This window comes from Pieris brassicae, chromosome 8, assembly GCF_905147105.1.
Source record: "Pieris brassicae chromosome 8, ilPieBrab1.1, whole genome shotgun sequence".
Taxonomy (NCBI): Eukaryota; Metazoa; Arthropoda; class Insecta; order Lepidoptera; family Pieridae; genus Pieris; species Pieris brassicae.
The window spans coordinates 12,766,677-12,791,020 of NC_059672.1; the positions used below are offsets into that span (position 1 = coordinate 12,766,677).

At 34.0% G+C, this 24,344-nt stretch overlaps 2 protein-coding genes across 2 annotated transcripts; one reads left to right on the forward strand and one right to left on the reverse strand.

Annotated features, from left to right (window-relative positions):
• Nucleotides 1-8,779: 8,779 nt before the first annotated feature.
• Nucleotides 8,780-12,837, forward strand: LOC123713111 (collagenase-like). Its single transcript, XM_045666618.1, has 8 exons — nt 8,780-8,862; nt 9,746-9,800; nt 10,853-11,015; nt 11,135-11,304; nt 11,518-11,619; nt 11,813-11,955; nt 12,157-12,271; nt 12,377-12,837. Exons 1-8 carry the CDS (start codon nt 8,791-8,793, stop codon nt 12,784-12,786), a joined length of 1,230 nt encoding a protein of 409 aa, XP_045522574.1. The 5' UTR covers nt 8,780-8,790; the 3' UTR covers nt 12,787-12,837.
• Nucleotides 12,838-13,973: 1,136 nt separating this feature from the next.
• LOC123712928 (TLC domain-containing protein 3A) lies at nt 13,974-24,085 on the reverse strand. Its single transcript, XM_045666315.1, has 7 exons — nt 23,913-24,085; nt 23,345-23,445; nt 20,859-21,020; nt 20,387-20,549; nt 20,025-20,201; nt 17,989-18,219; nt 13,974-17,781 (listed from the first exon to the last, which is right to left on the reverse strand). The coding sequence occupies exons 1-7, from the start codon at nt 23,931-23,933 to the stop codon at nt 17,647-17,649; spliced, it is 990 nt and encodes a 329-aa protein (XP_045522271.1). The 5' UTR covers nt 23,934-24,085; the 3' UTR covers nt 13,974-17,646.
• Between the last annotated feature and the right edge of the window lie 259 nt (nt 24,086-24,344).

Here is a 24,344-nt window from a genome sequence, read left to right on the forward strand (position 1 = left end):
TAAGCATAATAGTAATAATTCTATTACAATTAATGAAATTCTGTAATAATCTTAGCAGTAATAAGGTAAAATGAAATAATTGTATTATTTGTATTCATGTCTATGATAATAAAAGCCTTTTGTTAAACTTTGTCTAATTTAACTTTATTTAAGCAATTTATGTTAAGTTGCATATAGTAGATCATTTTTCGAAAAATAAGGTCATAAAGAAGTTTCACTTCTTACGTGTGTACATGTACTCATTTTTTATTTATTTATATGATATAAAAATATAATTTATTTAACGTAAGGATGAGAAATTTATTTGTAAAAACAAAAAAAACCGTTTAGCAGTTTTGTAGATAAGCCTGTTCACGGGAGTAGCTACTTAGTATAATATTTAAATACAAAGCGAAACTTCTAAAAATTACATCTGTAAATTAATATTAGAGAGAATCTTTCTTTTATTTCTATTGGCAACAGTAAAATTGTGTTTAATGTGAAAAAAATCATAATTATACAATCCATCTAACATACACTCATAAAATAATATAAAATGCAAAGTGAAAAGTGAAAGTTTCATCATGGAGGAAAACGTTACCTTAAACCACTCAGATCTATAACATTACAAATCGCTAACTATACCCGAATTGTATATTTAGTATTCAGCTTTTATTATACAATCTAATTTTTTCTATTGTACTGATTTTTATTTTCTGTCTAAAAATAAATCAAGCGCTTAAGAATACGAATACCCATCTCTAAAAGAAGTACCACAAACAAAACCGATGTTTTTTTTTAAAATACTAAACTTTTAAGAAAATAACTTAATTTTGGTGCTAATTAAAATGTCGACAGTGAGTTATGTTCAGGCAGACCGAAAAGACATTAAAAAAAGAATTTATTTATTTATATGTCTTTACAATTTGAAATCTACTACAAGACTGGTCTAAATCTAAATAATACGAATACAATAATCAACTTTCAAATAAACTATAGTCGGCGAAATCGCTGAGTGCAACGTCAGCGATTACCAAGGGTTATGCCTTGGTAACTCCTCCGTCCTTCAGAGAGAAGCTGATTTTACAGCTTCCGCCAGTGTCCTCACTGGTAGGCGAGATCTTCCGTGCGTTCTTGATGCATCTGCTTGATAACTTTTTATATACTTTCCATGATACTGCACATATCAGTAACAGATAGAGGATGATAGTTGTCCAGCTTGGAGTTGCCATCATCTTAGGCCAGTCGTTGATGTCACCCTGCTTCTCCAGATCTTCAGCCTTGTCCAGTAGTTGCCGAACGTTATCTAATTCCAGATCTTGCAATTTTACTTGATACCGCACGACATCCACAGGTGAGACTTGTTTTTGGGGCAATGGTATTATTTCATCTAAGTCTAATTTCGTGACATGTGACTGCAGCATCATGTTTGCAACTTCTGCGCGACAATCTTCTGTTACGGTTATAAGATGGATTCACGATGCACGTTGGTAAGATGTGTTGGTCCCACATTGTGCTCTTACGATCTCTTCTCGTTTAAGTATGACCAGCCACGTGTTGTCCCGCGTTTTTTGGATCTTGCTGTCACCTAGTACCATCTTAACACGGCTGCAGTTGGCATTCTTGTGTTTTATGAGGTTGACGATACAATCTTCTGATTTTGTGAAGGATTTCATTTGCAGAGACTCGCAGAGATGAACGCTCTCGGTGATCGACTTGCAGCTGTTGTCGAGGTATGCGTACTCATCGCTTCCAAGTGCAAGGAATTTGGATTTGGGTATAATGGTGAGGTACTCGGTATCAGGGATAGAATATAAATGAATAAGGTCATATATACTTTTATCAATATTTATTTGTATAAGTATTTGTAAAATAAATGTTAATGAGTGCTTAGTACTATACGCTTTTACTGTTATTGACCTTTGTAGTTCTCTTATATTTCCTATATTTAAATCTGTAATTGGTTCTAAATTGTATATATTTCCAAGCTGTAATAATTCATGTATTAAATTCTGCGGACTTATAATACTAGGGTGCATAACACCTAATTGCAAAAATGTTATAGCATCTTCTAATATCATTAACTTATCTAATATACTTTGCAAACTAAAATCTATTTGAACATAAATGTCTGAGTTACGAACGTGATTAGCTAGCACATCATTCGTCTTTGTTGTATTCTCCAAATACAAAACTAACTTTCGCTGATTTTCATTGATTTTATCTAATTGGAGACCAAATTCTTTTATCGTGTTTTCGGCTATTACTAATGCCTAATGAAACATGGAAATCTAGGTTATTAACATACTGTTCAATTACCATTTCCTCGTAATAACCTTTATTGGCATGGTTTCCTACAGATAACAGGGTGTCCAGTAATTCACGAAGTCGTTTGCCAAAGGACTCGGCGTTCTCATTTTTAAATTTACGGTGGTTGGTTGGTTGATGGTTATTTGCGGTGAATCTAATAGCGACGTATTTTGAATTTAATTATATTGTTAGGGGTTGTTAGCTAGGGGATCGGATAGAAAATGCCGTAGATTTCTTCAAGGGTTTATTTCTTGGTAAATCAATGAGGAATTTATGGGCACAAATTAATTGCAGAAATGCACTTATAGCACACAAAAACAATCACTTATTACTTCACTTATGCACTCTTCACACAGTACTTTATCACTTGTATTCACTTTATTCGCACTTTATTGCTTCGGTGTTTCTCTCTTGTTATCGCATTCCAAACTAAAGGCGACTAGTCGCGTTTCGGCTCGCTTATATATCCCTGGGAATAATTCTAAACAATATTCGAGAACTTTCTAGGCGGGCTTGCTACTGAGTAGCGATTGCACAATTCTAGAACGTCCGCACTCTTTGTCTCTTTCGCACGTTGCTCCGTCCTTGTCGTACGGCGTTCTAGAGTGCTCAGTCTAGTTTCGAGAAAGTTCTGATCTTCTCTCTCTCTCTCTCTCTCGTATCATTTCGTCCTTGTCTCACACCTAGAAAGTTTGGTCTAGAATATTCCTTCTAACTGCACCAATCGACTACACATGTTCTGAAACTGACTGAAAAAAGGTTTCAGCTTCCTGAAAACTAGGGTAACATTATGGAAATTACAATTTTCTAATATGTGATTAACCCTCTCCTGAAACGGTCAGAAATCATATTACAGCCTGCTGAAAAGTTCTCTAAGTAGTGGAAAAATCTAGAAACATTGCAGTCGACCCGTCTTCGTAACATTACCCCCTCCTTAGACATGCTCGTCCCGAGCATCATTACATCCTTTATAAGAGGCCATTATCTTTTCCCATCGAGATTGAGTCTGCGGATCCTCAACAGCTGTACAAGTTCTACATTTCTTGATCTTGGATTTTGGCACAACTAACTGTAGATGAGATGCATCCCCACGAGCGTTTTCCCATTTACGACATAACACCCCATTATGGAGAACTAAGCTATCCCATTGAGCCCAGTAACTCTTGGTCGTGGTGCTAGTAGATGCAACATCATTCCATCGCGGCTTTATAGCTGAAGATTTCATCAAGTCAGAGTCTTGTTGTTGCTCTTCCTGAATTAATTTACCACACCAATCTGGACTAATGGTATCCGTTCTGAGTATCCTCACATGGGCAACCTCTCTACCTTCGTGTCTTGTACAATGTTTACAGTCTTCCTCACATGGCCTACGAGACAATGCATCTGCGTTCCCGTGCGCTCTACCCTTGCGATGTTCAGTAGCAAAGTCATACTCTTGCAATTGTTCGATCCATCGAGTCACTTGTCCTTCTGGGTTCTTGAACTGAAGTAGCTATTTTAATGCAGCATGATCTGTTCTAAGACGGAACTTGCGACCAAGTAAGTATTTACTGAAATGCTGCAGCGTCTTCACAACAACCAGTAGTTCCCTCCGAGTGATACAGTAGTTTCGTTCTGGTTTCGATAACGACTTGCTGAAGTAGGCTATTACTTCCTCGCGCTCACCTTTTACCTGTGATAGTACACCTCCGATGCCAATTCCACTGGCATCTGTATCTACCACATATTCGCCATCATGGTCCGGGTAGCCTGGTATCGGAGTCTCACATAGTCGGTTCTTGAGCTCATTAAATGCAACTTCACACTCTCCATCCCATGTGAATTTCCTCTTCTCTTCGGTGAGTCTGTGAAGAGGTTTTGCAATATCCGCGAAATTTTTCACGAATCTTCGGTAGTAAGAACATAAGCCTAAGAAAGCACGGACTTCAGTTTTATCTTTAGGTACTGGCCATTCCTTCACCGCAACTATCTTCTCGGGATCTGTTCGAACTCCGTGCTGCGATATAATGTGACCCAAGTAGCTCACTTCTCTTTTAAAAAATAAACATTTCTTTGGACTTAATTTCAGGTTGGCTTTATGGAGTCTGGTGAGCACCCGTTGCAGATTCCGTATATGATCTTCAAAATTTCTTCCAATGATGACTACATCATCCAAATACACTAAGCAGGCTTGTCCTATCAGTCCTGACAGTACTTTCTCCATTAGTCTTTCAAAGGTAGCAGGCGCATTGCAAAGCCCAAACGGCATAACTTTAAACTGCCATAGTCCTTTTCCAGTTGAGAACGCTGTTTTCTCTTTATGACTTGGGTCTATCTCCACCTGCCAGTACCCACTTTTCAAGTCTAAAGTTGTAAACCATTTTGCCCCACTTAAGGTATCCAAGGTGTCATCTATTCTAGGTAAGAGATAACTGTCCTTCTTTGTGATATCGTTAAGACGACGGTAGTCGACGCAGAACCTTAAACTGTTATCCTTTTTCTTGGCTAAAACTACTGGAGAGCACCAAGGGCTGGAAGATGATTAAATAACATTATGATTTGACATTTCCGCAATCATCTTGTCTATATTCTTTTCATATGCGACAGGTACTCGTTGCGGTCGCAAACGTATCGGTGCTTCGGTTCCAGTCTCAATTCGATGTTTAACTACACCTGTCCTGCCTAGATCTCCATCATGTGTAGCAAACATGTCTGAAAATGACTTCAATAGTTCCTTTGCTTTAACATTTCTTCTTTTGACAAGGTTTCCTTACAGTCCTTAATACTTCTTGAACTATATCTCGTTGTTTACTTTGACTTTGACTATTTTCAGTGATGGATCTATAGACGTCATACCCACCCTTCAATGTATTACCTTTTAGAGAAACTACCACATCTCTACACTTGAACGTGCCGTTCTTCAAGTCAATCTTACAGTTGTAATGCTTCATGAAGTCTAAACCGATAATACAGTCATCGACGATGTCAGCAATAACCACCTTATGTCTGTATGATCTTCCCCCAATCTTGAAGGTAGCGATACCTTCCCCTCGAACGGTTATGTGCTGACCAGTAGCTGTAAGGAGCTGTACATTTCCACCAGAAAGGCTTTTGTAAAATGACTTCAGAAGTTGGTATCTAATTACTGTCCGGGAAGCTCCAGTATCAAGGGTTAACTCACACCTACATCCGTTTACTTCTCCGTCGATAACAATGGTATTCCCATCCTGAGTTTGAGTGATCATAACTTTTGAGGCCTTCCTTACAGAACCGGCCAGCACCCGCCCCGTGGTCCTGGCTTCTACTCGTTTCCCTGCCGCTGTTCAGCGGCAGTCATACCCGCTGATTCCGGTTCCCCACGTCTAGTCTTTATTTCGCCTCTGAGATCTTTTTTAGGGCATGAAAACCTCATATTCTCCCATTATTTCCCCACAGAGGTAACCATCCCGCGGTTTGCATCGAAACTTTGTCGCCGGACGGCGTCGCGTGCTGATTGCGCCCTTGTCTGCACTCCCTCCGCAGCTGGAGACTCTGCCACAGACTCCTCTTGATTCTCCCTTGGAGTAATTGGCATGTTTCTATCCCACTTCTGACACCAAAATGTTACGAGCTAGGGGATCGGATAGAAAATGCCGTGGATTTCTTCAAGGGTTTATTTATTGGTAAATCAAATGAGGAATTTATGAGCACAAATTAATTGCAGAAATGCACTTATAGCACACAAAAACAATCACTTATTACTTCACTTATGCACTCTTCACACAGTACTTTATCACTTGTATTCACTTTATTCGCACTTTATTGCTTCGGTGTTTCTCTCTTGTTATCGCATTCCAAACTAAAGGCGACTAGTCGCGTTTCGGCTCGCTTATATATCCCTGGGAATAATTCTAAACAATATTCGAGAACTTTCTAGGCGGGCTTGCTACTGAGTAGCGATTGCACAATTCTAGAACGTCCGCACTCTTTGTCTCTTTCGCACGTTGCTCCGTCCTTGTCGTGTCGGCGTTCTAGAGTGCTCAGTCTAGTTTCGAGAAAGTTCTGATCTTCTCTCTCTCTCTCTCTCGTATCATTTCGTCCTTGTCTCACACCTAGAAAGTTTGGTCTAGAATATTCCTTCTAACTGCACCAATCGACTACACATGTTCTGAAACTGACTGAAAAAAGGTTTCAGCTTCCTGAAAACTAGGGTAACATTATGGAAATTACAAATTTCTAATATGTGATTAACCCTCTCCTGAAACGGTCAGAAATCATATAACAGTCTGCTGAAAAGTTCTCTAAGTAGTGGAAAAATCTAGAAACATTGCAGTCGGCCCGTCTTCGTAACAATATGAATTAATAAAGTTATAAAAATATATAACAATTTCTATGTAGATCCGCTTACACTTAACAATACGCGTAACGTGACGCTAAGGAATGTCCGTCCGATGTGAGAACAAGACAATAGCCTATTGTTATAATGTTAAAGTTTTAAACCGATTTTAGGTTTAAACAGGAAATAGAGCAGGAAACTTGGCTTAGCGAGAGTACTCACCAGACCAGCAACTGCATTTCTTGTCGAGTCTCGTAGCAGCACGAGGGAACGCCCAATGCTCCAGGTGTACCCGCGTGGATCTCGGTGACCGCCCTTGATGAGGTTCCTTTGGATTGCAGTAACGCGACTAGGGAGTCGACGTTTACCAGGGGACTTTGAAGACTTTGATTCGCGGTTTTCCTAGTTAAACGTGCAATCCTACCGACTGCGCCAGTTATGTTCAGGCAGACCGAAAAGACATTAAAAAAAGAATTTATTTATTTATATGTCTTTTCAATTTGAAATCTACTACAAGACTGGTCTAAATCTAAATAATACGAATACAATAATCAACTTTCAAATAAACTATAGTCGGCGAAATCGCTGAGTGCAACGTCAGCGATTACCAAGGGTTATGCCTTGGTAACTAGTGGCGCAATATTATTGATAGTACGTAGAAAGCTTCTGTTATTCAAAAATTTACTTTAACAATTGCAAACTTTTTCGTTTGTAGTTGTAGATACACATAACAAAAAAGGTAACTTTGCACTGCTGATACCTCAAATGCATTAACCGATGGTTCTCTTTCCATACAAACTCTAAGGCAATTTTGTTCAAAATTAAATTCTTTTAATAATTAGGATAATTATTTATGTCTATGAAAGAGCTTCGCAAATACTTAATTGATTTAAGTAATTCCATCGTACACGACTTTTAATAATGTGATAACTTTTGTCTTATCGTTGGCGTATTACATGGAACGGAATCTCCCAATACGGAATATTTTATCATATTTTGTCTTTGTAACATTTCTATTGATGCTTGTATTGATATGCTGTATCGTGATTTTATATATCCAATTGCCTTCCTTAATGGCCTATCCAACACACAGACGGATTTTATTCTGTCGAACAAATAGTCCTGAAATTAGCGCGTTTCAAAAAAAAAACTAACTATTCAACTACTCGCATAATACTAATGCAGATATTTATAATATAGTATAGATAACTCATTTTTACTAACAAATGTATTGTTTCAATTACAATTAAGTTGACAAGTGTTTTATTAAAGAATTTATAGAAAATACTTTTTTCGTCTAATAATTATTTGTCGCCTTTATATAATCCGAGATATGATTTTAAGATTGCTACGTTCATACATAGCGTCTAGTTTATAATATTATATTCCATTAGGATCGTAGAAATGAATAAATTTGTTAATATCAAACTCAGAGTTTAAATTTCATTAACATTTGGTCATATAGTGAACAGAAAATGTGTAAAATTAATGCTTAATATTTTTAATGAAAATAAAATATTCTATGACTATAAACTTCAATCACTTTTTTAAAGTATTTAATTTGCCTAATGAGTACAATCAGCAAGACTATATTCAAATTTCAAGTCTACTTCATCTTTAACTGATCGCCAGGATCGGATTTAGGGGCTACAGCCCTGAGGCCACAATAGACTTTGAAAAATTCTGACTAGTAAACAACTTTTCTTATCATATATTTGTATATGTTTGTTAAATACTAAAATAATTTACTTGGTTTCTCAATAAATTATTAATTGAAACTGTTCATTTTAATTGGAAAATAACTTCAATACTAAGTAACAGGTCAGGGGGCCTCCATACGTGTGTTGTCCCGAGGCCTCCAGACCTGAATGAACCTGAATCTGAATGCGGCCCTAATGACAGCGATGTCTCTTTTTTACATTCTAGGCATGATCTCTGTTTCGAATAAACTGTTAAGCTCATTGGTTAAATTGTAAATGTCTCGGATGGATAAATGAATTAACATACATAACCTAACAACTGAATATCATTCTATTTTGTGATAAGGATCAACAAAGGAGTCTATAATAAAGCTAGATTTTCGTGGTATTCAGGGCCAAGAACATTAGTCTTATCATAAAAATATATTATCAGTGATATCTGATTAATATGTTTATCTCGCTAATTAATGTTATGACGGTAGTATTTAAGTTGAATCTTAATAAGAAATGCCGACGATAATAGTGGGTGACAGCATGTTGAGCAAACTAGTACTTCTAATAGCCCTAGCGGGCATCGTGGTAAGTTTTGACACCATACTGTAGATAAGCGTAGGTATTAATACTTTAAGTATGTAAACTGAATAAAAAAAATGAGCAAATATTTTGTTTTATGAAGCTTTATAGGGGTATTTTTAATGACATTTATATGTCTGAAAATTGTTTCAAAGTAATTTAGCGTCTGTTAAATGTATTCCGTTTTTTACAAATTTTATTAGAGGTATACAAAATTTAAATAAATAAACGTAATATTGTACAACACACTTTTGAACTTTTGAATGTCAATAAAAAATACATATTAAATACTGAATGCTTCTAATTTTACATTTACTGGCAGTTCTCAAATTAACGGCGTAGAACGGGAGAGAAGAAATGGCAAAAAACTCTCCGCCACTATAAACGCCAACGCCAATATTATAAACGCCAAGATTTTTGTTTTACACAATCTTTGTAAGGATCTGTAAACGTTACACCATGTTCCACATGACATCTTAAGTAATTAATAGTTAGGTAATTAATATTAAAAACAAAGATTTGTCCTGTATTAGCAGTAGGCTTGGTGAAATAGGAGCACGCACTTACATTCTCGTGGGAGCAACACGAGTTTTTTAAGAACATTGCATTACAAATAGACAAAACAAAATAAAGTTTCGAACTCAAGGCCTGCCAGACATTATTTTCTTATATCTGAAATATTTCTTCGAGGATATTGCCTTAGATAATAACAGAAAGCTAGCCCTTATAATAATTAAATCAGTTTGGCGTTCATTTAAGAATCTATCCCAGTTTAATATCTACATATATACAAGTACGTATCAATGATAAAAGATATCTGCCGTAATCAAGCAAAACAAGAAAACGTAGACATAATAATTGTAATAACATTTTCTTGCCTTATTTGCAGGCTTCAACGACCCTTAGGGCCAACGTAGACTTTGTAGAAAATGTAAGAGAATACGGTAAGTTATCTTCAGTGTCATAAATATTGGAATATACAAACAAATGGATGTGAGGCCAATAATATTGTAGCTCAACGCAATTAAACTTCAAATAAATCATCATCATCAATGTTTATACAGCCCCTTGTCCACTTCGCCATCGCAATCTATCCAGAGCTTCCGGTTTCCAATTGCAAACCCCCATTGTTTCGAGGTTTCCTTTCCTGGTCCTTCCTTTCCTAATTAAAGAAATAATGGAGTGGCATTATTATTGTATTATTTATTTATTTATTAACACTTCGTTACATTAAAATATACTAAAAAAATTAAACATAATTAAATCAAAAGGAGGGCAACCACTGTGAGTAAAGGAAAAAAATGTATTAAATTAGATAGGCAAGAAGTGCAAAAATACATGTTATTATTTGATAGAAAAACAGTTTAAGCCTCCTTAATAAAAATGGTTCGTTAAATGGCGTTCAATTCTTTCTACTTCATCAATGTAGTTTAAAATAATTATTATATTTACACAATACAAATAAATATTTAATCACATTGTAAAGAAATCAGAATTTTCACTATTTAATCAGTTAAATTAACTGATTATAAACATTAAATCTGATAATAATTTTATCGCAAATAGATCACTCGATCATGAGAATTTAAAACTATCGAACAATGATAATAAGAAATTATTTATATGAAACGTAATTTGCGATAAATACGTGAATATCATTTCCAAAGACAATGTTCGATAAAATAGAAAACAGACTAATACAAATAAGGTTGATAAAATTAGAGCTACAGCGTCATAATTATTTACAAACTTTTGGTCACCTTTGTTTTAAATTATATTTTAATTATTAATACTAAGAATCACAATTAGATAAAGAAGATTATTGAGATCAAAGGTAAGCTAATATCAAACTATAATTGCGTAAATGCTATTTATTTTTAGTTTCGTCTTCGTAATAATTAATAAAAAGACTCGGCCATTTCCTTTTTTTTTTGTAATATTCCTAAAAATAATCCAAAGTATTTGTTACAAGTAAGTAAACAGACATGCATTACAGAACAAATCCAAGGCCGCATTGTGTCGGGCCACGACGCTGCCCTTGGTCAGTTCCCGTACCAGGCGCATTTAAGAGCCATCGACCAGACCTTCAGAATATTGGGCTGTGGAGGTTCAGTTATTCACGAATCATGGGTGATCACAGCAGCTCATTGTACAGCTAAGTATGTTAACATACCTAATATCTCTACTTATATGGAGCTGATAAGTCTTCAATGACAGATTATAGAAATAGAAATACAACTGAAATGTTTACATTGCTTATGACATTAAATTTTTGCAGCAACCGTCAAATTACGGTACGTGCGGGTCTCATCGAGATGAACTCAGCAGAGTACATATCCGACTCATGGGACTGGTACAACCACCCCACCTACAGTTCAGACAATCCTGGAGCTGTGCAGCCTAATGACGTCGCTCTTATAAAACTGAACTCTCCAATTACATTCAGCTGTAAGTTTAAAGTCTAAACACGATACAATATTAAACTTCAGATTTTTATTCAAATATTTACTCATGTATTTGACTTGTCTGTATAAGTATTTTGAGAGCTACCTATACTACCTACTTTAAGCAGATGATAAGTGATAGTAAGAGTATATTGTTTACAGAACTAAAATTGATTGACTTAACTTTTTGTAAGTAACCCCTTTTGAATATTTTAAGCAAACGTTCAAAGGGTGAGGATTCAGCCGTCCACTGAGGCATTCAGTGACTATTCTGAAGAGAGACTGATTGCTAGCGGATGGGGAAGGACTTGGACCCAAGGTATAAGATGAATGATATTTAAAAATCGTACATTCCATTAAATACATAAAACATATTTCATGCTAAATGTTGTAAGGGCAGTATGCTCTTATCTAGTATATGTATGATACATTGAGAGAATTAAAAAAAACCTTTAAGATCAAGGGATCATGTTTATGGTTATACATTTAATTAAATATTATATAAATTATAGCTGCAGCAGCAACAACCCTACAATGGACATACCTCCGCGGCGTTGACGACGCTTTGTGTCTAAGTCTTTTCACAAGCAGAATTGTCAACTCCAATACTATTTGCGCACGTTGGTACAACGTCACCTCACAATCTGTTTGCCAGGTAATTTAATGTCGCCTGCATTTTGCGCAAATGTTTGTCATTTTAATCAACGTGTGTTAGGTTGAAGCTTGAATGACCCAATAGATATCCTATTGGTGATAAAACCACCAACTTGAAGAGCTACTTTTAAAAATATATAAACTGGTCTTGAAACTAAAACTAATGACCTACGTAGTGTTTTAAAAAAGTATTTTATTTCAGGGTGACAGTGGTGGTCCCTTAGTACAATACAAAGACGGTGTCCCAACCTTGGTGGGAGTCACCTCCTTCGTAGCTGGAGTTGCATCTGGAGGTTGCCACTCTGGACATCCTGGAGGTTAGTCATCACGCAGCCTCTTAGAATATAAAGCCAGTTGAAATATGTGTATTACTGGTGTCATGAGTTATAAATACTAACTTGCTTTATTACATACATTTTTAGGTTTCATTCGACCTGGTCCATTCCTATCCTGGTTCCAAGAGGTCACTAATGTCGACTTTGAATCCTTGGATGACCCAACACCAGCACCCACCCCCGAGCCAACTCCAGAACCCACTCCCGAGCCAACTCCAGAACCCACCCCCGAGCCAACTCCAGAACCCACTCCCGAGCCAACTACAGAACCCACCCCCGAGCCAACTCCAGAATCCACCCCCGAGCCTACTCCAGAACCAGAAAAACCAGATGAAACTCCAGAGGAGGAGGAGGAAGATGATGATGATGACGATATCTCCGAACTATTAAAGAAGTTACAGGTCAAGGTGAGAGTGGAGGTTAACCTAAAGAAATACAAGAAGGTTGCTGGAAAAACTAAGGAAATCGAACACATCAAATATTTGCCAATTGAATAATTTTATTGCTAAATAGCGATGTTTTTAATTAATTAAACTATTTACCAGAAATATATATTATTTATTGACGAAACAGTAAATACGTATCACCTTCATATCAATCATTTCACATCTGCCACAACATACTTTATAGCCCACCACACCCACCACAAAGTACCTACCTTTAACCAATATAGATAATGTAACGAACCGCTCGATAAAGCTCTTTTATTGAAATTTATTTATTGTTTATTTTTTATTAACACTTCGTTACACTACAATATAAAAAAAATTGAACATAATTAAATCTAAAGGAGGGCGACGGCACTGGCGGCCTTATCGCTTTCGAGCGATCTCTTCCAGGCAACCACTTTGAGTAAAGAAATAAATAAATAAAAATGTATTAAATTACATAAGATAGGCAAGTAGTGCCAAAATACATGTTATACACAGTTATTAAGACAAAACTAATCAGGAACAAAAAAAAACAAAACTAAACTAAAAAGATGTTACATTAAAAATAGAAAGTAAAAAGACACATAAATCACGTTAATTTAAGATAAGTCTCACGTCAGTTAGTAGTTAGTAAGAAAGTTAGGGATACGATGTGGACAGGTAATGTTTGTACACAAGAAATTTAAAGGAAGATAGAGAAGAGAAGGAGCTAAGCGAATAGGCTCGGTAAGTGAATTCCATAGCCTAACTGCAGAGACCTTAAAGGAATCGCGAAGGTTTATTGAAAATTTTAACAGTACCTAGTCTCTAATTATATCCTCCGATACCCAGTCGAAAAGTTTTTTGTTATCTGAGATCGTATTACAGTGGGTAAGTCAAAACTACCTAGCTAAAATTAATCTGCATTTAAGAGTTTTGAAATAATTATGAATTATGTTATTGGACCCTCTCGAAATAATGTAACTTAATACTTTATATAATTTTTTTTATTATTTTATGTATATAAAAACGGTAAAAATTTCCGTTCAGCAGTTTTTGAGATAAGCGTGTATGTCAATTGACAGTGTTTGTATTTTATCACATCTTCTGATTGGCTTCCTTAACTTTATAAATATACAACTATTACTATATATATAGAGATCAATAATTTAATTAAATTTCTTTCTGATTGAACTTAAAGTAAAAAAGTTTTAGTATGTAGAGATTAAATATCAATGAACTTAGCAGGGAAATTAAAAATAAAACCGCAGCCGTTCATTATACATATTTTATTAAAACATCCACAAAAATAAATAAAAATAAAGGCCTCCTTCAATAATCGCTACTAAATTAGTATATAACATTTAAATAAAAAGCGATACTTCTTCATATTATTAAAAACGTGAACAATATTGGAACGCAACAATTATAACGTTATCTAAAATTCGTTCGATGTCATATTCGAGGCTTTATTGCATTAGCTGTTTAATGTTTTGTTTTTTTATTTTCTCTGATAATTTTGAAATAACGCGTCAAATTTTCAACTATTTTAGTACACAAACCAATAAAATGTTATAATTTTTGCATTCCAATATTTTTTCCGTCCACGTACATCATATACAGTTTTATATTTTCAATTAAAATTAATGCAATCACAGCTGTGAATGAATATTAGATGGAATCTTTTTTTTTATTTCTATTGGCAATAGTTAAATTATGATTCATGTGAAAAAAAGGCATAATTATAAAATCCATCTAACATATACTCGTAAATTAATATAAAAATATAAAATGCAAAGTGAAAAGTGGAAGTTTCATCATGGAGGAAAACGTTACCTTAAACCACTCAGATCTAATACCAAATACAAATCGCTAACTTTACCCGAATTGAATATTTAGTATTCAGCTTTTATAATACAATTTAATTTTTTCGTACTAATTCTTCTTTTCTGTCTAAAAATAAATCAAGCGCTTAAGAATACGAATACGCATCTCAAAAATATAGGTGCCACAGCGGGATGGCGCAATATTGATGATAGTGCGTAGAGATTTTTTGTAATTGAAAAATTTACTTAAACAAATTCAAACTTTTTCGCTTGGTAAATAATAATTTAACAAGCTTATTAGAAGATTGGGGCAAAGTTAGCTCTAGACATCCAATACAACTACAACTCGATAAGCAAGCACCATTCTAGACATTAATATATCGTAAGAGACCTAACACAATGTCCTACTCACAAATTTGCTTTACCAACATTAAAAATTATAAGCATTAGAGAAATTTGCTAAAATTTAATAGGTACAATAGGTATTAAATAAAAGCTTTAAAGATGGGTTGGTAAAGCAACCTTACGATAGATTTACAAATACTCATAAGACGTTTCGAATTGATTTACCTCGTATATACCCGTTATATCAATAAATAGTGGCCAAAGTGTTCGGAAAGTACGTTGTAACGTCAAGCAGTATAAAACAAGGCTAAACATTAAAAAAAATCGATTCATTATTTTCTACATGCTTTGACGTTGACAGCGAAACGCGGATAATATTCAAAGACAAGTTTTATGTTATACTAGGGAAATAATGGAAGAATTATTTATTATTCTTATAAATATGGCTGTGACTGATCATATGAAATAATACAAAACTTATCTGCCCTGTCCTATGGCGGATTTTATGGTGTTAAGTCATTCCTTTTCTATAGTTAATTACATGTGGTTTATGGTTTTTAAAAGATTAGGGACACTTAACTTGTCTCTGACTATGGAAGCTTGGTTAATCCTCGTTTTCTATGAATATCCTATACTACACTGGTAGTGTTGTGCGTCATTATTTAACATAATATCACAATAAATTGTATTGAGATTTATATAAAGTGTAAAAAAACGATGCTATTCAAAGTAAAATAATATAGATTTAAATAAACGCAATAAATGAAAATACTGGTATTGCATTTCTAAAAACACCATACCATTGGAACCAATTTAAGAACTAGATACTAATTTTACTCCTTTACCCCTATTATCAAAAACCCGTGCTATCAACCATAACCAAAACCTCGACATGCCTACACGGCCCTCGAAACAATTTATATTAAAACACGTTACCAGTTAATAAACAAGCAATAATTGTCAAAGCCAAATCCTCAACTATGTTGTATGTTTAATTCGTCAAATTATTTTTAATTAATAAAACGTATTGGTTAAAAATCTTATACAACAGACGTACACGATCATAAATATACTCTTTTACTCAAAATACAAAGAGTGCTCCAAACACAGAATAAATCTATGAAATTTTAACAAACTAGGCCTATAACTTTTAGTTATTTAGTTTTGAACAACAAATAATATTCAAGCTCTAATTTACTGATACCGTTAATTTGGATTAAAGTACTTCTAAATCGATTATGTTTTTTTTGTTGTGAAACAAAAATTTCTTCTTGCGCCATGCTGATTTTACTAACATCCAAGGACTACATACGTACGTACTTAGGTTCGTACGTAAATGTCGTAAGTTCTTATGTAGGAAGTACATTACATGGCCTGGAATCGATCACAGCCCTTCTTTCTATACATAAATCTACGGCTCGTACATGGCAATTGGTTTTCTTAGTTTCACGCGGCCTTTATAGGTAACTGTTCGGTTACATTATCTAGCGTTCCAACACACGATCCCAAGTTCAATGGATGACTTATCTAAGTTGAGATACGAATGCGGACGTTAGCCATTACAAATTTCGAAATCTGTATCATTTATGAGGAAAATATTTTTAATATAAGCATTTATGACATCATTCAACTAAAAATATTGTAATCCTTGATTACAGAAGATCCAAAATAATTATTTAGGATCATTGATTTTCTTTCACAATTTCGAATTTAGTTTTAGCGAATTTGTATATCACAATAACATCAAAATAATCATTATTTCAAGGTGAAACCCCCAATAAACGTTCCGGTCGTAATTCATACTGCAGAGCCTCTCGAACCATTTTCTTATATTTATATGACACAACTTTGAACCTTTGTTACCATAAAAAGCCTTATACTAATTTCATACTCCGTGTAGTTCGAAACAGGAGAAAATTAGTGGCTTCACATTAATGAGTTTTGTATACAATATAACAATTGGTATATTATTAATTATCGGTAACCAGAAATAATAGTCTATTATTAACACTGTTAATATTCGATCATATAAGCTCAGATTGATGAACTTTGTAAGCTCATCGTGTAATAAAAAGGTTATTACGAGAAAATACTAAGAAATATTTGAAAACTATACGAGAAATGTCTATCACAAATCTTTTTCGCACAAAAATTACACAGCATTGTCCGTGTATAAGCGCCAGTTATGTCTCATACAATTTCAAAGGCTCGTGCGTTTGTATGTATGTAAATTGTATGAGAAATAACTAGGGAATGAGTGTTCGACCTTCCACTATCATTCAATGTAGACAATTTGTGCTACTAACAAATAATACTATGCTGGAACCTCGTAGTTATTATCATAAATATTTTATCATTTATCAGATTCATTTCGAAAGCCAAATAAGAAAATAATTTGCCTTTTTAACTATTAGATAAACTATAAACACAACTTTATAAAACCGAAATATTAAATTCTCAATTAACATACCGTCAGACTAGCATTACCATAAGATATTCTCAAATGTCAATTATCTCCTTTTCAAGGTTTAACGTATTGAGGACCTCTCATATGGCGTCACATTTGAAATAGTCACAAACTGTACGTATACGTTGCCAGTGTATAAGTACGGATTTTGACGTGACTATTATTTGCGTTTATAGGGACTAGGTTATTGTATTGTTATATAAGCCTACAGCTCAACATGCTTTATGCGAATACATTATATATTAACGCATGCGAGCATCATACGCGCGTTAAACGTCATAAAATCTAAAGCAGAGGAATATTGTATAATCAACTACGTTTAACGGGGATTCGATTGAAGAAGAGTTTCAGAGCTCCAGCTGACATGAGGTAGAACCAATAAATCTGGGGTAAGAGTAAGATGCAGATGGATATCTTACAACCCGTGGGTAGGGATTTTATCGCCTGTGGGAAAAAACCTTATTATAACAAGCACTATTAGTTTAACTAAAAAAATATTTGTTACTCAATCACAACAAACTGAACCAATTTTGTTGAGTTTTGGCATAGCATAACATAAAGTTTAAGACGTTATTGCTTTATTATAGAAACGAAATTGCTTGCTGCTTTATAGTGCTAGAAATATTACCTTATAAAGACATGTTAGCTTACCTCAAAATACGTCATACTAGCAGCTCGACTGTAGAGCAGGCACACATACGGCAGACTCAGGACACGACACACCAGAAAGGTGGCCAACATCGCCAGTCCATTGTACACGTAAACTGGAGACTTCTTGAGTTGAAGACGGGAGAGGATGCCACGAAGCGAAACGAATGGAGTGGATAGCTCCATGAGGTAGACGAATCCGAATACACAATCGCCCAGCCCACCGCGAAAGTACTGGAAAAAGGTACTTATGAGATTAAACCATTGACGCTACAACCCTAAGGCCGGATATATCCGGATCTATTAGATTAACATTTATTTTTTATTAATAGGCAACTAATCTGCTTTCTGTGCCTAACCAGTCTCGAATGTCATGAACCATGTGAACGACTAACACGTTTCCAGTTGCGCCATCCATTCACATGGTGTCTATGCATGTGGAAAATCGCTGTAAGATCTGTATTAAACTTAATACTTTTGCGTGCACCCGTAATTCAATGAACTGTTCTGTTTAACAGACAAGAAGTTAGCCTCTCAATTTTCTATGTCAGTTCTAATGAGGTCAGAAGAAACGCATGGCATGTTGATATAATATTTTCAAGGTATATCAAAAGCTTTAAATATATATTTTATTAATTATATTTTTTTAATCTTGCCAATAAATGAAATGTTTATTTTATAATCAGTAGCGTGTGTAGATTCGATTTTGTTTATTTTAGGCTAAAATATTGCAACTAAGCAATAGTTATTAAAGCCCTACGTACAAGTGTTACCTACGTTACGACCTTGTACGTATCACGTACGCAACACATTTTTGGTAACATCACGTATAGTTTACACATTTCAAAGCCATTTATCTTCGAAGATATAGATTGAGGATAACGGATGAAACTATTCGTTAGCATTGTGTTATCTGTATCACGTAAACTGAGGAGATGTTGTTGTTTCATTTCGAGTAACAATGGTGCCGAGGTGCACTTATTGTGCGCAAAATTATTGAATATATGTGTTTAATTACTCTAAAATGATTGAAATTAGATTGTATTGATAAATTCTAGGAATATTTGTATAAATTAATTAAATTAGTTCGATGATCGTTCTACCTTAAGTACATAAGGATGATGATCTTGACTCCAAATTATCCCTAGATAAACACATAGGCTTGATTATTAATAAAGCCTACCGTATGTTGGGTTTCATAACGCGTGTCACCAAACCTTTCAAAGACAAAACCACATATATTCACCTCTATAAGACGCTTGTGCAGTCTCAGTTGGAATACGCTAGTCCAATCTGGAATCCCTACTACGCTATATATGTCACACAACTGGAGGCTGTACAAAAGAAATTTTTACGTATTTTAAATTGTCGCATGAACGGTGGTAGGGCTAAATACAACGAACTTTAAAAAAAATATAATTTACTTTCTTTGAGTACTAGGCGTAGTTTGATAGATTGTGTCATTATAAGAAAAATATGCGTACATGAATTAACTTGTTCAAATCTTCTCGAACTCATAAGATTCAATATTCCTGCCAGATCTCTACGCTCGTACAGAACCTTTAACCTTCCGACTCCCAGAACCAACATTGGGTTCCGTGAGCCTCTTCACAGGATGTGTTCTACTTTTGATTCTACTACTAATATCGATCTTTTTTCGCACTCCTCTACAGCTTCATTTAAGAATAGGTTAAAACAACTATTCGAGTAGTAAACCTTGTATCTTTCTTCTTATTTTGGCTACTAGTATGTGTTTTGTTGTCGTTCTACCGATCTATAAACTTTGTATTGTCTACTTAAATATTTTGTTCTCTGTCATGTCACGTTTTGTTTTGCTTTATATCCTTTTTTTTATCAGTGAAACTTTTTGTGGATATATCCAATGCTTTAATTCTTATGTTTATATTTCTTTTCTGACTTCTACTTTTAGAGATGTATCTGTTTGTTTCCCAAATGAATAAATAAATAAATAAATAATAAATAGATTCATTAAATCAATAGATAACGCAAAAACTATTATTTTTTAACAATGCACTTACGACAATGACTAGAAATCCGAAGGCACCAATGAACAGATGGTGCATCAAAATCACTGGCTCATGTTTGCAGTAGTCAAAAAATGAGGGTTTCTTTTGAGACTCCAACGCGTCACCAGATGGGAGGGACTGCTTCGTGGGTTGAGTGCGGTTTGAGTTGGTGGTCATGTGTACATGTACCTGAAAAATTATATACCAACAATATTACAATATCGCTTAAGAAAATATAATAAAATCATTTACCCTATATAGTTGAATTATCGTGGGCTTTGAAGTAAGAGAGAATTGTATCTGAGTCCAAAAACAAAGACAATATTATTTGTGTCACCTTACAATAAAAGTTTAAAAACCACACAATGTCTTACCATGTACATAGACCATATGTCATAAAAGAAATAGGCCGCACCGAACCACGCGTAGGCCTCAGAAATGTAATGTGAGGACCGCATCAAATCTCTTGTACATGACCAGAGACAGACTACCACGCCTGTCGCACAAGAAAACGCTGCTTGCACAGCTGATACTAATCTGAAATATTATTGTTTTTAATATGTCCTGTAAACATTGAACTTGGAGCGAATGTATGAACCATCCATAGATTTGTATTTCAATTGCAAAAAAAATCAATTGAAACCGGTTATAATTGAGTTGTCTTAGGTCTGAATTGTCAGTGCAGAACGAGAAATATAAGTGGACTCTTTACTGTAATTCAAAGAACAAATATTTTTAGATTCATTTATTCTAAAGTATAAATAATAAAAACAGGCGCGAAATTATCATCTTCCAAGTCTGAATAAAGAGAATTTTTAGAAGTTAGAACTACGTATATATACTCACTTGTTTGTAATATCGAGTACATCGCCCGAACTCAATCTGAACTTGTGTCTAAACCTCGCTCCGAGACTAGTGAAGAGAGCCGCTACGTTGAATAGTTCGAACAGTGTCATAAAATAGACGAAGCCCAGCAATGTGAGCGCTGTTCCGCGTTTTATAGATATTCTGAAATTAACAGAATAAAAATTAAACGAAAACCTCTATACATCTAAATTTTTGATAGACCGGATATTTATTTTAATTATAATTGGAGGATGTAAGAACACGTATTTATCAACAAAGCCGAGTAGCCTTACGTACTTTAGATTCTAAAGAAAGTAGTCCCATATAATATATAAAGTCTCTGATGAGTAAATTCTTGATAATTTAACTAAACTACGAAAGAAACCTTAGGCGCCAACAACACACGCCTAGCGTATAAATCAGTTGAAGTCTTTGGGTTCGATTTTCGAAAATCCACTATTATCCTATACCCCTATTAGGTGATAAGCAATTAAAAAGTTAATCGTATTATAACGTTATTTTGGCGCAAAAATAGTGTTCGTTTAGGGAGTTGCTGTATTTTAGTATGCGTTGTAAAATATTATTCATAATAAAACTTTACTCGTGACGATGAAGTTTATCATTCCTTATCGATAGCGTTAAACTGTTTATTGTTTGCGAGATTAATGCAAGGTGCCACGAACAAGGCAACGTCTAAAATTCATTAAAGTCTTTTTGATCTTGAATCAACGCCAGTATCTTATTAGACGTATTAAAAAACTATGTATTTTAAAAATACTATTCTAACGAAAATCTTTTTAATATAGATATAGTATATAGTAACGTTTTGAAAATAAATTTCTTGCAACCACCATGGGAAGCGAAAACTTCACACATTCCTATTACAGGTGACACAATTATTTACTGAAAACGTCTAAGCTTCAAGAACCCTTGCTCTAACAAACCTTTGAGTTTTATCTTTATAACGATATAATCAGAAGCTGCATTTTAAACCCAGTTGTAAGGAAACACACGTTTTGTCTTAGATACAATTAATTCGTAAAGTAACTTGATCACTAGTGTTTTTTTCGTGTCTATTGCAATTAACAAACAAATTTAAAGTCGTATCCAGTTTAGGATAAGAAATTCAACAGCGCTATATTTACAAAACAACCTTGTAGAGTTTTCATAACCTTGTAGTTTAGAAATTAATTAACACATTATTTTTAGTTTATACCAGTATATAAATAAAAAATTAACCCTAACTGAAATTTATAAAAATTCATTTTAGTATATGCATATTTGTCCTGTACTTTAAAATAAATAATCACTTATCACTTAAAATGTGACTTTTATTTGACTTTCTATTTAAAATGGATGATAACAACAATAAATGTCAATGATGCACAAATTTTTATATTCGTATCATTATTACTTATCAGTTAAAAAGATACTAACTCTTGATCTCTTTTTAACAATCCCAAAACAATGATCGATTTTCATATTGAAGTGCAATATTCAATCATAATAAACATACAAGCCCACCATGGCACGAAAGTCAGCAAAAACAAACTTAGTATTGAAAACCCTAACTTACTACACAGTTAGACTCGATCTTGTATATCCTGCATTTATACTAGGTTGCATTTATGCAGGTTTTTTGTTAAAGAAGCTCCTCCGCTCGAGACAGATCTTATCTTATCTTACAGAATCTATGTGTACACTTCTAAAGCAAATTCCATAATAGTCCTGGCTGTGACCTATGTGTAGGGCTTGAGCCACCAGACACAAGATAATAAGTATAATTATGCTACCATGCCTAAAATAATTTCACTGAAAATTCAAGACTGAACATGTCATGCCAAATACATGACTAGGTTACACAAAATAAGAGTTAGCTAGTAAGCCATAGAGACAGTTGGCCCGACGTAATAAAAGCCATGAAAGTATATAATGTAAGAAGCAAGCTTTCTAAAGACTTAATAGGCAAGTATAAAGTTTCTGAATTGATATAAGCCAGCCTCAGTTTCACATTTTTTTCAGCTTTTACATTCTTTAAGAATTTAACAGATTAAAATTATACATAAAAATAATTTTTGTTCATGCTTATGCATTACAAGGTCACATATTGCAAGCATGTTAATTGCTCACGGCATCTGCTAACATTTAAAATACTTACGTAATTTATTACGAAAATTCTTATTTTTCTTCATTATTAAAATTAGGTATTATTTCATAGCAAAAAAAGTCTCTACTTCATATTAAGACCAAACACTGTCTGCCTACACCTGTTCTTCCACTCAGATGCAACAGTACAGGTACGTACTGGAAGTTTCTCAAAAAACTATACAACAATGAAAACAAGTCTGCAAGTCAAGTATAGGTGTTATTCATACTTGATGGAGAAACATGACAGGCAGACATACAGTACAAATACTAGTTTTTTATCCCACTATATTATTAATATCTTGTATCCCAATTGACCAATGCCACTTATAAAAACTTACTTATCTTCAGGATTAAGGTGAATAACTAGGTGAAGAGCGGCCAAAAGTGATGCCACATTGCTAGCTCCAAGTATACACAACACCACTCTATGGTGACGTGCCTACAACAAGATTAAATAATTTAAAAGGCAAGCTTAACATATGTAATAGTACTATTTATTTCACTACCATGATTAAAAAAAATATATGTAATATATTTCTATCTGTTTAAAATACCTGATGCAAATCTTATGTTTATTTATTTCACAACTCAGAAAGGTTTCTAAAGTTAGAGAAAACTTCTATGCTTAATTTATAGATGTTTCAATCAATATATTCTTTTAAAAAAACAATCACTTTTAATGAACCTACCTGAAAATCTCTATAAAAGAATATTCATAGTAGTTTTATCATACTTTTATTCATGCACCTATCATGTTGACTAATAAGTGAAGTAGTGTAAGCTGTTATGTCATAATTCATTGCTATAAATTAGATAAACAATACAATTTAAATGTTTTTTTTTGTATCGCCATTCAAGGATAATAATACAGAAATGGTACTAATTATCTAAATAAATTATAATTACCTTTGCGCTGGCAATTTCCATTATGTTTATTTAGATCTGTCGAAGATGTAATGTGTAAAAATGTAATGTGTTTTTAAAACATTCTAACAAATTAAACAGTTTCGAAAACATTTAATCAAAAAAATATTAATTATACACATTTACTATTATCGCAAGACGACCGAAATTAAAATTTGAACCTGCATAATTGTCAAGTCAAACTTATAATTTTACCGTCAAAATAATAAAAGTTGAATGTTATCAATGTCAGTGTCAAAAAGAGGATGATAATATACACGTTCCATTCCACCAAAGTTTATACATAATATAATATATTTTACCACAAGAAAACAGCATTACTTTTTATGTCTTTGTTTATTTTTTCTCGCCTGTAGTTTCCCAAACTTTTACTTGAAACAAGCATAAAGTCAAAACTATTGCCATAATATTAAA